Source organism: Cephus cinctus, unplaced genomic scaffold (assembly GCF_000341935.2).
Source record: "Cephus cinctus unplaced genomic scaffold, Ccin1 Ccin1_scaffold0144, whole genome shotgun sequence".
In the NCBI taxonomy this organism is placed as follows: Eukaryota; Metazoa; Arthropoda; class Insecta; order Hymenoptera; family Cephidae; genus Cephus; species Cephus cinctus.
In genome coordinates this window covers 66,759-82,181 of record NW_014332874.1, presented here as the reverse complement: position 1 = coordinate 82,181, position 15,423 = coordinate 66,759, and the positions used below count along the sequence as shown (strand labels likewise).

General features: G+C 33.4%; 4 protein-coding genes across 6 annotated transcripts in view; 1 reads left to right on the top strand and 3 right to left on the bottom strand.

The window, feature by feature from the left end:
• The window catches only part of LOC107263278 (pseudouridine-5'-phosphate glycosidase), a 44,299-nt gene that overhangs the window by 18,317 nt on the left and 10,559 nt on the right, over window positions 1-15,423 (top strand). For 2 of the 3 annotated variants that reach the window (XM_015730292.2, XM_015730291.2), the window contains exons 6-7: window positions 192-397; window positions 1,408-1,607. In XM_015730292.2, the coding sequence (XP_015585778.1) occupies window positions 192-397; window positions 1,408-1,607 (406 nt within the window). Of the gene's footprint in view, window positions 1-191; window positions 398-1,407; window positions 1,608-8,521; window positions 9,371-15,423 lie in introns of those variants that run through there. The other variant, XM_025080636.1, reaches the window with a different exon arrangement.
• Window positions 4,504-6,567, bottom strand: LOC107263281. The gene is made up of 5 exons (XM_015730297.2): window positions 6,363-6,567; window positions 5,944-6,285; window positions 5,799-5,865; window positions 5,101-5,438; window positions 4,504-4,987 (listed from the first exon to the last, which is right to left on the bottom strand). Exons 2-5 carry the CDS (start codon window positions 5,978-5,980, stop codon window positions 4,725-4,727), a joined length of 705 nt encoding a protein of 234 aa, XP_015585783.1. The 5' UTR covers window positions 5,981-6,285; window positions 6,363-6,567; the 3' UTR covers window positions 4,504-4,724.
• On the bottom strand, window positions 9,700-11,079 carry LOC107263282. The gene is made up of 2 exons (XM_015730298.2): window positions 10,780-11,079; window positions 9,700-10,619 (listed from the first exon to the last, which is right to left on the bottom strand). The coding sequence occupies exons 1-2, from the start codon at window positions 11,054-11,056 to the stop codon at window positions 10,231-10,233; spliced, it is 666 nt and encodes a 221-aa protein (XP_015585784.1). The 5' UTR covers window positions 11,057-11,079; the 3' UTR covers window positions 9,700-10,230.
• On the bottom strand, window positions 12,363-14,367 carry LOC107263283. Its single transcript, XM_015730299.2, has 2 exons — window positions 13,892-14,367; window positions 12,363-13,567 (listed from the first exon to the last, which is right to left on the bottom strand). The coding sequence occupies exons 1-2, from the start codon at window positions 14,025-14,027 to the stop codon at window positions 13,065-13,067; spliced, it is 639 nt and encodes a 212-aa protein (XP_015585785.1). The 5' UTR covers window positions 14,028-14,367; the 3' UTR covers window positions 12,363-13,064.

Here is a 15,423-nt window from a genome sequence, read left to right as displayed (position 1 = left end):
AACTATACTTCTTTGTAACCATATAGCTTTATCTTTTTCTTTTTATTCTGAAGATATTAATTACTGCTTCATAGATGATATAGATATAATATGGTATTTTCACGATCTGATTATATTTAACGGTATTTTGTTAGTTAAATATTTCCACCATGAATAATATATTAGTAAAAATATTTACGGGAATGTTACAGTTTGATGGACGTATGTATAAGGGGCAGAGTCGAAAAAGTTATGGCGGTGTAGCCCGAAATATTGCAGTTGCTTTAAATAATCTTGGCGTGAATGGGACCAAATTATTATCAGTTGTTGGAAATGATGAACCTGGAAAAGGGATAATTAAAAGCCTCCAGGGCAACGAAGATATGGTGCAAGTACTGAACACGGCAAATACAGCCAGGTGAAGATTTTTTTGTTTTTGTATTTCGTGATATTAAGGTGCCTTGAGCATCCAGGCATTTCCAATATATGAACCTGCATTTTGTATATGTCCTTATTTGGTGCTTAATGGTCGTGCGTGCAAAATTTCAAAATTATTTACCATCTAGGTATACGAAATGAAAAAAACCAAACTTGCACTATAAATTTGTTCTTCGCGTATTAAAATAGCTATATATTTTTCGAGATAATTCAAGTGGTAAAAATGGATAAAATTTCAAATTATAAATTAAAAATCTTGGAATTTTTTCATTTTTTTTATTATATTATTTAAACGATATAATATAAAAATTTATAAAATGATAAATCTCTGTCATTTCGCTTGTTTCAAAGATAATACCTTAGATAGGAAATATTTTTGTAATGAACGACATACAAAAATATAATTATTATTGTTGTCGTTGTTGTTATTATTATTATGCTCAAACCACATTAATGTACTTGAAAATTTGATCATACACATGATATAATCCTTCACTTTGCAATTAACTAATAAATATATTAGTTTGTTGTTTCTCAAGACGAAATAATTGGAGATAATCATTTAATTCATAAGAATACAAGATGGTTTATGAAGTACCTATTTAACAGTAGAAATCTAAAGTAATTACCATCTCGACTGAAGACTAAAGACTTCAATCTGGAAACTACGGTTTTCTAATTTATCAATAAATTTTAATTCCCTTTAAATACTGTCTTTACAAATTTTTATTATTTAAAAGAAATTAATATGCATCAACGGTCAAGAGCCTAGATACATATATTATGTTGTTTTTTTTATTAGGTGTATTTAGATTTCTGAATGATAGTATTAAGCGATTGTACAAATTTGATTTTTTTATTTTTCATAAATTATTATTATTATCCTAGATCTAATTTATAAATAAGGCATTATTTCCAAGATTCTATTTATAAATTTATAAATGACGTATTAACGTCATGCCTATATAAACTCATTTTGAATTTCTCCAGATATACTGCCATAATCAATAACGCTGGCGAATGTCTGTTCGGAATTGGTGAAATGGATGCTTTTAGTGCAATCAGTCCGGATATAATAGTAAGACATAAAACTAATTTAGAGAAATCTGGCCTTCTTATTCTTGATGGAAATACATCGTTGGAAACGATACGCACTATTATGGACATTGCCGCACAGTTCACGATACCAGGTGAGTTTTAAAACAAGATTTTAAATTTTTTAATATTTTTATTTCATTTCATATTGTATATGAAAATTTTAACAATAATGTAACCATACATTGATTTAAAAAATAATAAATTTATAATTCTTTGATTAGTTGAAATTTCGTCCATTTTAAACATTAATGAAAACATGGTGCAGCTGCCAGAAATTGAAACTTGTAACTATATAGATAAATCCAAACAGTTATAGAAATTTAGAATTCGTGTAAAATAATTATATACATGACCCACAGCTTTTTTAAATTATGATCATAACAGAGATTCATAGTTATAATTGTTCAGTCAGTGTAAATAAAAATATAAGGTCACTTTATAGGGAAGTAAAATTTCCATGTGAAGCTAAAGATTTTGGTGGATATTATACGTTAATGTTTTAGCAATTTATCACATAGTTCAGAATATTTAATGGAGATGACGTTGACCAGGTTTCCAGCCAGAAAATACAAGAAAACTAATTCTAACATTTTAAATTATGTTGATGTGTTAGAATTTGTAAAATTAAATCTTTGTGAGACATTTGTACAAAACCTTTGTGAGACATATTTTCTTAAATACTTACAGGTGCGTTAAGGATGAGGCATGTCGTTAATATTACATAGTATTCCCATTATAAGGGAATGTTCAGAGTCAGGAATTAAAAGTAATGACGTCAAAAGGTAAAGATACATCGCCCTCACTTTTGGTACGTCTCATCGTCCTACAATACGATATATTCTCAGATTATAAAAGATAAGTAAAAGATAAATACTAGCATATCAGTATGTAAAGGATATTGAATTGTGAAATTAATAGTTTTTTATTTGTAACTTACAGAAATGCAGTATGGATGCAAGAGATATCTGAGTTACTGTCGCCATATGCCAGGAATTTAATTAAGAATTTGAAATAATATTAACGGAACAACCACTTAATATTATTCCATTCCGACCCAGACATCTCTTGCGCCCATACTGCATCTCTGTAAGTTACAAATAAAAAACTATTAATCTCACAATTCAATATCCTTTACATACTGATATGCTAGTATTTATCTTTTACTTATCTTTTATAATCTGAGTATATATCGTATTGTAGGACGATGAGACGTATCAAAAAGTGAGGGCGATGTATCTTTTTACCTTTTGACGTCATTACTTTTAATTCCTGACTCTGAACATTCCCTTATAATGGGAATACTATTTAATATTAACGACATGCCTCATCATTAACGCACCCGTAAGTATTTAAGAAAAATGTCTCACAAAGATTCTGTACAAATGTCTCATAAAGTTTTAATTTCACAAATTGTAACACATCAACATAATTTAAAATATTAGAACATATGTTAGAATTAGTTTCTTTTTCTTGTGTTTTCTTTGGATTAATAAATTACCTGAAGAGGGCTCAAAACCGGACTGAAACGTCATCAAACTGTTGTTTTTCTGTGGCTAGAAACTTGGTCAACATCATCCCCATTAAAATTATATAGAATTAGCCGACATTGCCAATACTTCAAAAAGTTCAGAAACTCGATTAGGTTTCAGGATTCAATTCATATAAGTCGGAAAATGTTAAATATCAATAAAATAGATTGACATAATTACAGTTCTAAGATGCAGAAATATCATTTCAGCTATTACACCTATTTTAAAATATAATTATTATCATTATTAGATTACGTTTTGTATTCTAAAAATAAAAATATATATACAGTAACCTCCAATTGAAGTGCAACACTTGAATTTTGGTACATATCTGTGAAAGTATACGTATTCAATTCTTGATACTTTAGAATACTGTCATGCGAATTCCATGATTAATAGTTGAATATCTACGATGTTCAATATACAATAACATTCCGTCCAACCACAGCAATGAATATACAGTAACGTCCAATTGAAGTGCAACACTTGAATTTTTTTATATATCTGTGAAAGTATAACAGATTTCGAAAAACCAAAGATACAATTTTTTAGGAAATTTCCTTCCCGTTCGAATGGTAAAGGTTTTATCCCGATCGGATACAAAATAGCCAAATGGCAGGGGTTGCTTCCGAACGCGCCAGCCAATCTGGTCCAGTTTCTGCATGATATCATCTTTAATGATACTGCAGATTCTCACAAAATTATTGTTCTCGGAGATGATCCTGTGATGGAGATCTCGAGATTTCGCAAGCGCACCCGAAGCTTCCCCGCCATTTTTCATTAGGAATGCGATGAAATAGAAGTTTCATATTTATCCACGTTGTAGCTGAGATTTCAACGATTAAAACGCGCTTTTAAACATCTAAAAATAAGTTTGCTAAGGGATTAAATTATCCGTTTGAAAAAACGCCTAAATTTTGCTAGTTCCGCTCGAGGCGCTCGGGGGACTACTACCCTACCACGTGCGCCAAGCAATTGTCCCCCGAGCTCCTCGAGCGAAAGTCACAAAATTCCGTCACGGGATCATCTCCGAGAACAATAATTTTGTGAGAATCTGCAGTATCATTAAAGATGATATCATGCGGAAACTGGACCAGATTGGCTGGCGCGTTCGCAAGTTATGGCCATTTAAGTGTTTTCACTTCAAGGGGGTGTAACTCCCCCTAGAGTGATCCTACAGGGGTTCAATGGGGGGTTTTTTTTAATGCCGAAGGATGCTCTCTCTCGTGTCCTAATTAGAAATAAAAATTTCCTTCCGGAACTACTAGATCTCGAATTTTTCAAAAAGTTCCAAAATGCACTTTTTCACTCCAACCCCTGCCATTCGGCCATTTTGTATCTGATCGGGATAAAACCTTTACCATTCGAACGGGAAGGAAATTTCCTAAAAAATTGTATCTTTGGTTTTTCGAAATCTGTTATACTTTCACAGATATATAAAAAAATTCAAGTGTTGCACTTCAATTGGACGTTACTGTATATTCATTGCTGTGGTTGGACGGAATGTTATTGTATATTGAACATCGTAGATATTCAACTATTAATCATGGAATTCGCATGACAGTATTCTAAAGTATCAAGAATTGAATACGATACATAAATTACATGGTCGTGTTATATCAAATATTTAAGAAAATTGTAAATGCCCATTGGCATAATGTATGCTTGCAAGAAGATAACTTATATGTATCCACTACGTTGAGAACCATGATGACTTTGAGGATTAGACTGCATTTGCATGACCAAATTACGAGACTCTTTACGTAACTGATAGCCCATACGAGCATCCAAATACATAAAAAATGCTCCCACACAATGGAGCATAAAAGAGATCACTGCAAGACCATATGACCATGATAAGTGATTAAAATTTGGGTACATTAACCAATCCCGACGCCAACACTGTCCACCAAAAATAGCTACTGCCAGAAACAACAGAGCCCCTGCAATTATAACAAAAATTAGGATTGCAAATTATTAAGGGCAGTTATAGTTATACTGAATCAATAATGTTATGCTTTTGAAGTATGCCACATTGAAATAAAGATATACTCACCAGATGCAGCATCACAAACAAACGCAATACAGGATAGAAGCCACTCATAATGTAACACAAAATGAAGAGGCCATCTAATCAGAATCATAGCAATGACAACTTGCCCAAAAAATGACAACATTACAGCAAGTGTAGCAAATGCCTGCACCGACATGAGCCAACCCGGTAAAAGCCATTTTCTAATCACATAAACCTCGTCTGAGTAGATTTGATGACATCCATCAAACAATTTATCAAACTGAAAGTATGGAAATCGGAACTCGTGGAAACAATATTCCCATAGACCCATATGCTTAAAGCTGCTGAATGTTTCTTGGTATGATTGTATCCAGTAGGGACTAAAAAAAATAACTTGTATAGTTAATCTACTGATTGTAATGAATAATCATGATTATCTTACTTTTGTACTTATTTCAGTATAATAGAAAATGTAAAAATAATCCACACAATCTTGGGTTTAGTAAAAAATAACCATTTTAGAACTTTCCTTGCTAATATATAAAAATATATAGATGTCATAAAGAACTACTGATATTTGAACTGTTCAAAATTCTATTAAAAATTTAAAACTACAGGAAAGTTTTATAAAACCAATCATATGAAAAAGTAACTGTTATACTACGTTAATGGTTAAATTTGATTCTATTTCAGTTGTTTTAATTTTTGTTACTCGTTAACCATATAAAACCAATGTTTACCTGATGTATGCCATAATCAGTAATAATCCAGCTGCGTATGTAATGATACCTCCAAAAACCACAGCGTCTGTTGATTAAAATGTATAAAATTGTTAAGGTTATATTCCCAAAAAATTGAATGTTTTTAGAATAATTGTTAACTTACTCGAAGCTCGATGATATTCTTGTTTTTCTGCTGACATTTTTATTAATTTTGTAATACGACTGAAGTTAATGGTTTCTTTGGACGGTCGAAAAAGAATTGTTTACACGTTATGATGACACAACAATCAAAATTATAATCCGCCACGCCTTCATCACCATTACTGTTAGCACTTCTAGAGTACACTACCTATACACTGAACTCTACCATTTGGAATCCGTACGGCAGTGGTGGGGGCGAGTAGAGAGAGATAGCAAGGACACAGCCGAGGGTAGTAGCCACTGATCACTGATATATGTATATATCAGTGGTAGTAGCCCGTCTGTATCACACACTGTACAATCTCTGAAAAAGTTTAAGGTGGATGACTTCAGTAATAAAGCCATGTTTTTCCTCTGCAATTTTCAGAAATATTTACTTACAAAAAAATAAACCTGCGGTAGGACTCCACATCAATGTACACGAATTTACACAGGAGTACCTGGACATTCTTAACAAATTTGTAGTTTAGACTGGCGTGGCTGGCACTAAATGCGGCATTGCAACATTTCCACAGGGCTTGTACACCACATGCGCAGTCCAATTCGAAAAGGACAACCTTATAACCACGTGGAGTGAGACAGCTCCGCGCTGGCCGGATTACCTCCGAATACAGGCGTACAGATTTCAGTATGGTTAGAGTTCAGTGTACCTATAGCATTTTCAATGGGCATTTTTCTCTTACGGTACTAATCGACACAGATCAACACATGTCGCTTAGAGCCGAAAGCTTATTTGTTGGATCTAAAAGAATTCTCTAATGGCATAGTGTATCTAAGAGAAGCGTGTCTATCGGCGTCGATTGTGGGTGCGTTCCGAAATGTACTGACAGTAATGTAAAAGTAATTACATCTGTCTTAGATGCGTATGGATTAATAAGGACACAGCGTTGGTTACAGTACTGGCCACTGAACTATAACCATACTGGAATCCGTACGCCTGTATTCGGACGTAGCTCGGCCAGTGCGGAGCTGTCTCACATCCCCTTGTTATAAGGTTGTCCTTTCCGAATTGGACTGCGCATATGGTGTATAAGCCCTGCGAAAATGTAACGCCGCATATTAGTGCCAGCCACACCACCACAAAGCTAGCACTAATGTACAAATTTATGATAAATGCCCTGTGGAGTTCTACCGCAGGTTTATCTTTTTCTAAGTAAATATTTCCAAAAATTGCAAATAGTTTCGAATATTGTTTGCTAAAAACATGGCTTTATTACTAAAACCATCCCATCGACATATAGTACTGAACTGCTCACTGTAGCTGCAGAAAGTGTAATCGGGAATAGAAAGAGATAGCAAATCGTAAGGACCGTGCTGTCCTTCTCTTGGGCAGGAGCGGAACCAGGAATAAGGGAACCCCGTGCAGTAAAATGTATGTTTCATGATGAACTCTATTTATACATTTTATAAGTTTAAGAATTGATTTAATCTTATGTTAATCATAAAATTTAAGGTTATTTTTCCATTTTACTTAGTTGTGAAAGATTATCGTATTGGGCTCAAAATACAGGTCTCGCGGTAGTCCACACTTAACACAGCGAGTCACTATTTTTTGTAGTAATATTGAATTTTGATAAACTCAACTACAATAAAGTAATCACGACAATTGAGATTTGACTCACGGAGGCTTTTGTCTCCATGATTCGACTGTAACAACGTACATACATTCTAGATGTGCGGAGTAATCTTTCATATGGTTCTTATTTTGCATATTACAGTCCTGAACCCCTTCCACCCAGAAACCTTTCGACTAATAGAAAAATTATACGAAAGGACAGAACGGTTCTTACGATTTGCTCTCTCTTTCTATTCCCGATTACACTTTCTACAGCTACAGTGAGCAGTCCAGTACTATATGTCGATGAGTCATCCAGCTTAAACTTTTTCAGAGACTGTACAGAGTGAGATATAGACAGATTTCTAACATCGTCTGTGTCGATGGTCTGTGTCCTTGCTATCTCTCTCTACTCGCCCGCACCACTGCCGTACGCATTCCAGTATGGTTATAGTTCAGTGGTACTGGCAATACTGCACAGTACTGTCACCGGAATGCACCCTGTATTGTAAGGGGCTATCTACAATGAGACGTAAGCGTAAGACGGATGACGGAAGTCGTTGTCGGAAGACGGAACGTGCGTTCCACAATGAAGCCGTTTGACGGAAGCGTTTGACGGATGTCGTAGTCGGCTGTCGTAAGAGAGTTGGTCATCTCCCATCTCTTCCGTCTTCCGAAAACGTTAACGTGCACGCCGGTGGCAACACCGCCCTTTGCCACAAAACATTCTGTACTCTGATTGGCTGCGGAACCGAAGTGTCATGCGTTACGGTAACGACATTGTGGATTCATGTCGGAACGAAGTTGTTTATTCACGGCAATCCAGGGTGCAGATAGGTGACATAATCGGTTTATTGGAACACCAAGTCTTCAAGATCAAAGTTTCTTTATTATTAATAATTGCGTATCACGGACAAAGAAGAATTAACTGCCTCGTGTTTAAACTCACTCATTCCTTCAAACAATATAAAACTACGTTCCCTAGATGCTTCTCGTTTGGGGAAAAACAAGCCGCCTGGTTTGTCCACCAGAGGTGCTGTGGACCTCAAGCATGGTTCTAAACAGAAGTCGGAACGCTGCCCCGTCTCCGACAGCACGACACGACAACGACTAACGCTTCCGCCTAGTGCTTACGACAACGTCTTATTGTAGATAGACCTTAAAAGAACTGCCAATATCACCAACCTAATTTTCTTTTAAATGCACTTGTCAGTGAAGATGAACTGAATATTCGAAAGACAGCTAGCTATTTTATTTGACAAAAATATTCGAAATTAGTTTGAACATGCTGCAAATTCTAAATATTCAAATATTGTCTTATCTGTAGTAGAATATCTTAATATCTATATTACTATTTATGGAATATTTCACCAACTGAATACTAAAAATAATTCAAACACATACCATGCTTTTCTTTTTACATCAAATATTCTTTAAGGGGGTGTACCTAGTGATGCAAAAAATAAGTAACTTTCAAGAACTGTTTTGTATGACACTATAAGGTTTATTTGTTACATTTTTTATAGTGAAAAGTACATATTTTTCCGTTATATAAAAAATGTTGAGATATGGCGGAAATACAGCTATCGGCTCTAGGCAGGTTACAAATCGTGGCTCTGTGATACCAGATGTATCTTCCACAGGAGTTAATAAAAAAAAAAAAACCAAAGATGATCTTAAAATATATTAGTAAAACTTGTCTTTATTATATCCGTTTTCTAAATTTTGTTAAAAAAAATGGTCGTACAAATTTTAAGTAGTGATTTTTTATTTAAAAAATCATGTTTTTTTGATAATGGGGAAACTAAGCATTCAAAACAACCTATGATAGAGATTAAATAACTATTTGTAGAATAACCATGTAAATTTCAAGTAAATCGAATCAACCTTTTCTGAGATATGTCTGAAACTGATTTTATAAAATACGATTTCGAAAAAAACGCGTTTGAAGTTTTGTATAAGAAATACACATTTTCTTCAACCGTGATTTCTTCCTTATTATTACAAATTTAAATTCGATACTTCGTTTAATCTTGAAACATCAAACCATTTTTTTTATCAATCTAAATAGGTAAACCTTAATGACAATTCCAAATTCTGAAAAAAAATTTGTAGCTCGTGTGACTACGAATGTGACTAATTTGTGAATGCTTTATTTGTTAATTAGTAAATATGTATTTTATTATAAAATAGTTCATTATAAAAGAAATACAAAGCCAACCGTAAGTGTATTACATACATCATTCTTTGATTTTGTTTGTACTTATGGACGGATAATACATTGCAGTTTCGTATATTTCAATTACGAACGGACAGTGAAAGTTAAATTTTTTTTTTAAATTCATATTCCACGTGCATATTGTTGACACACGCGTGGCCACATGTGAGTAAAAACTATTGCCATGATAAACATTATTGTGTTCTCCATAAAAACTATAGACCTAAAAAGTCGGGTATATAATTAATTAGTATCTAGATTTCTTACACAACGCATACTTAATATAAACGTATCTTAAATAATAAAAGTATCAACAAATTAGTAGCCTATGGACGGATAATTTTGCAATATTTATTAGAAATAATACGGATATCAAGAAAATGAACGTTTTGATATTTCTATCAATAAGACAGATAATATCACTTTTGACAAAGTTGATTTTTTTTTTCTGTACAAACTCCTGTTTGCAGAAAGTCTTATGCCTGAGATTCGAGTTGAAAGCGCGTTTGAGACTCTTTCAGATATTTACGTTTCTTGCGTTGAACATAAGCCTCGATAAGAAAAAGTGTACTAGCTATTAGGGATAGCACACTGCCAATTACACCCAATGCAAAAGAATAACCAAAGTAATTATTTTCATGCCCTAACATCCAGCCGTCGGCATTTCCAAAACACGCAAAGATGATTACTGCCAAGCTGCCACTGATACCTCCAGCCAACAAAATATAACCTATGATTGTTATTAGCTGCACATAACGTTTTTGCTCAGGATCACAGCACAAAACAAATAGCAGTATCAGGCCACAAGACACCAAACAGGACATCAGACAGAATGTAAAGAACAGCTGCGTGGCCACCATAAATGCTGTAAACAAATGATTTCTAATTAAACTCAAGCATCAAAATAGTTTTATATCTATAATAGATAAAAATTTATTGAAATAACAATGATATTAATTGTGCAAAATAGAACTCTACAAATAATTGTAATATATAATGGTATTCAATCAGTTTGTAAAACTTACGTGGTACAAGGAAGCTGCGGATATCAGCATAACCAGCTGTAAATGGATCAAAGATCCATCGACACCCTACAAAGAAACGTCTAGGTGCATCAGCTTCTTGTGGATTCGGAAGAGAGCGAAAACAATGTCTCCAAAGTCCAAGTTTATCTACTTTTGCTCCAGTGAGTCGATAATCACTAACCAACCAAGCTGGGGTACCAAAAGCTACACAAACGCACACCAAAGTAACGACGAATATCCCCACGCCAACGTTCCCAGACAAGCTTCGTTTTTTCATTTTTATGAAAATACAATGCGGATATCCTGCTAAAGTAAAATGGATAACATGTAACGCTCACTTAAAAGAATGATTTCACTTAAACCACACCCAAAACACTGATGTCAGCAGCCATATTGAAGCTACCAGGCTTATGTACTAACCTAATCCTAATCTGTGACAGATTTTAAATGGACAATATATTTTCTATTTCCACAGTACACAAAGTCATTCAGAGTCTTTCTCATTTGCACTTCATCAGTAGTAATCAATGAAATTATTTTTAGACTTACAGTGTTATACAAAATTAATTAGTACTGATTAGACCGAAATAATGTTTACATTCCCCACTAAACAGTTATGATTTGACGATACTGAAACGACGAATTAAGCATGTCTGGCCTGGCGGAAGAAGATGTATTTAAGTATTAAAATGTCTCGTAAAAATAAATAATTGCTATGAAATAAAATGACAAAGCTGTACATAAGACTATGCATGATTATGTTTGGTGAGAAATGATAACACTTTCTTACAACTTTACTGTGACTACATACTGCTCCACTCCTGTCATAGAATTTCGAATTTCTAATAAAATGTACTGTGTACTTGTAATGACCATTCACTAATCTGATCATGAAACGCACTATTCCATTTGTATTGTACTATACAATTATTTAAACCGTTGAATGAATTGAAAATCTATGGATTGTCTTTGGTATATCAAGTATAATAATAATTGCTTACTTCGTTAATGGTCAATCGTAAGTCTAAATTTTTAAAGACAAAACTATATTTCACTTCTGGTCGGAGAGTAAACTACGCGGCTACTACAATGCATGAAAGGGAAATAGTCCTTCGATGAATCTAGAGACAATGATAATCATGGGAGAAGCATGGGAAAATGCAGTTGTGGTTATTTATCGAATCCTTACTAGCATAATAAAAAGTGATACAGCGTTTCATTGAACATTTTATGCAAATACCCCTCTCTTGCATAATTTCAAGGTCACAAACCTTCTTATATCAATCTTTGATTTTCACAATATCTTCTTGCGCGAGTATGAAGCTTGAGTCATGTATGCAGTTTAATTTCTAGTAAATCTATTTCCCACGGTAGCCAAGTATGTCAGTACATGGGCGTGTTTAACAATTATCACCCATTACTGAAGTTGCTGGAATGACAAATAACAGCGCACTGTTTCCGTAATATTATTTTCCCATCTGTACGTGGTAATATAAAATATTTCTAATATTGTATATTAATATTACTTAAGTGGTATTCTATTTTTATTCGGTTTGCGATAGAGTAATTGGAAACCACAAGAGTTCTATGACAATATATTTTTATTAAAAATACCATTAGACATTTGAGATTTATTACAAATTGCGCCAACAGAATACATTCTGCAAAGAATGTAAAATCTAACAAGGCACAACATGCATTTGATAATAATGTTATATAATGTAAATGTATTTGTACAAATTATTCTTATGGTTAAAGGACGGATTATGGACGAGATAGACATTCCAGTAATGCATGTTTAATTAGTTTGCATGCATATAAGCATACAATATTAATAAAAAAGGAAATTAAGTTTTAAATACTTAGTGGTAAAAAAATGGTTTTCCTTTAGTATATTTTATAAAAGGATGGAAAACAAAGAATCTGCATTGAAACGTAAAATATGATTAAAAATATCGAAATTTTCATTGATGCAGTTTGCAAAGTATTATGATTTTGGAAAAATGCTAGAAGCACAGTTTCGTGTCGGTAAACTTCACATAGTCTAAAAATTATATATAAGATATAGACGGAGGCGTGCAAATTCAACATTACAATAATATAGCTGCTTAGTTTATTCATATAACATATTGACAAAAATGAAAAAAATATATATAGAATACTACGCGATCAAATACACTACGTATGTCATACGTAAATCTATTATTTGATATCTAACATATTAAAACGTTAGATCAGTAATCTGTCTAAAATGGATTAAGTGTAGTACAATTTCAATTTAAGTTCTAGATGGTGGTATGCGTTTTGCCCTCTTCACCAAGTATTCTTTCCTGTTTTTTCTTATGTCTTCGGGCCTCGACTAAAAAGAGTATGCCTGCCTCAACTAAAATAAAACTACCAACAACAGCTAAAGCATATGACCATCCAATATCATTATGCTCCCAATTAGGCATCCATACACGACTGTCACCATGCACTCCAAATATAATAACTGAGATTATACCACAAATACCAGCTAATGTGAGATTCGCTCCAATAACCCAAAGAAGTAACTGGTATTTGTCATGCTGACGAGAACAGCATGTGTACAGTGCAGTGAGGAAACCTCCAATCAAAAGTAGAGTCATACAGAGAGTAAAGAAGAATTGTGTAGCTACGAAGAAATCAGGTAGCAACAAATCATGGATAATGTAATATTCTTCTTCAAAGACCCACCAACATCCAACAAATTTAGTGTCATAAAAGTGATGTGTGTCTTCAATTCCTTGAAAGCATACTTGCCATAAACCTAGAAAAACAACAGTAATATATGACGTACAAACATTAAAGATAAATTGAATTATATATTGACAATTTCTATATTGTTGACACATATAATAACAATATCTGGTAAAAATACCTTTTCAAATACGTATAGATTTATAAATAATTGGAAAAGTAACAATATCATTTTTGGTATGCATGTCCAACAAATTATCTCAAATTATAACATGAATGTAAACAATCATCAAGAACTCATTTAGCCCAACCCTTTTTGTATATAAAAAAATCTAATGTTTTTGGAACTTATTTATTCATAATATTAAATATATATATATGTAATATTACTCACCAATTTTATTAAATTGTGGGTTTTCCAATTTACCATCAGTTTGAAGCCAGTTGGGCGTGGTAAAAGCGATGACAATCAAAAGGAACGCAACTGCCGTACTGGCAGCTGCGATTTTTCCGTTCCGCGATTTTCCCATTCTTTTCTCTCAATATTTGGCTTCCCAAAGTATTTGTTCTATCAAATCAGCAAATATTTTCACAATAACCTGATACTTTAACGATAATATTCGATGATCACGTTGGCACCGTTTTGACACTGCCTTCGTGGAACGTAATATTCCGTTTCTGATATGTATTAATACTTTTTAGTTTTTCAGACTCATTTATTTTAGAAAACCTTTGACATTATTTCTCATATATAAATAATTCATTTCTATAGTAAACAAGTGTATTCTAAACGAATGACATATTCTGAGTATCTTTTAAACAAACAGCTCTACGACCATTCCATTTTACGACCAAATTAAAATCAATTAGAATGACACTAGATGGCGATACTGACGGCTCCGTACACTCGAGCGCGAAATATAAACTGGAGGAAATATAATAATTAACTGTAAATCTGCTTTGATGTACGCCTTTTCAAATTCTTGTGGTTAAATTTTATTATATGCATTGTTATGCCGTGAGGATGTTATAAAATAATCTTTAACACTTTTGATAATACCAAAATAGCAGAAGCAAACTATTCTTTATTCTATCAAGTTTTGTTAGCAAAGGCACAATTCTATGCTAATTTCCTTTCTATGAGTGGACGATGCTCACTCGGAGCCTACAGTTCGACGACTGCCCTTTGTTGCGTCTGAATAACGAAAGTTTCTACGCCTTAGTACAATCTTTGCTGACAAAGGGTTACTTATCGTGTGGTACTAAGAATGCTAACCTAGTAAATAATAAAGTAATGCTTAGGTGCATAACACCCCCGCTGTTAGATGAAAATTCCCTTTTTACAAAATTTACAATAGGGATTTTCATAGATTCAAAAGTATATTACATTGTTACATATATCATTGTCGAATTCTGATATGCGAAGTCTAGACCTAGATCGAGGAACCTTTCTTTTTGGCTCTGGTTGTCTGAGGCTTATAGTTTTTCTTTGAAAGATTGGGGACACATCTAAATTTAATGAAATGGAACTGGAATTAACATGGACCAATGTTCCCATGGGCATTTCTGTCGCACAGGAGTTTTGATTTCGAGCATTGTTGCCATAATTAAAGAGACAATGATTATAAACAGAGGTGCAAGGCTTGAATGCCCCTAATGTCAAGCATTTAAGAAGATAAAATATTTTAAACTTATTCATTAAGTACAGTATTACTAATCCGTCTAAGATATAAATGGCATACGTGATCCAACTTATTGCTTCCTCATAAAATGTTTTTGTTCTCTGATGATTTCCTATTTCCATTGCTTCTCTTGTTATTTCGTTTAATTGGGTGCCATATTTAGTTAGATGGCCTATTTTAACATCAGGCGTTTCTATCGCGTGAAATTTTATCAAACTGAGGTTGAACTGTGGATCCTTAAAAA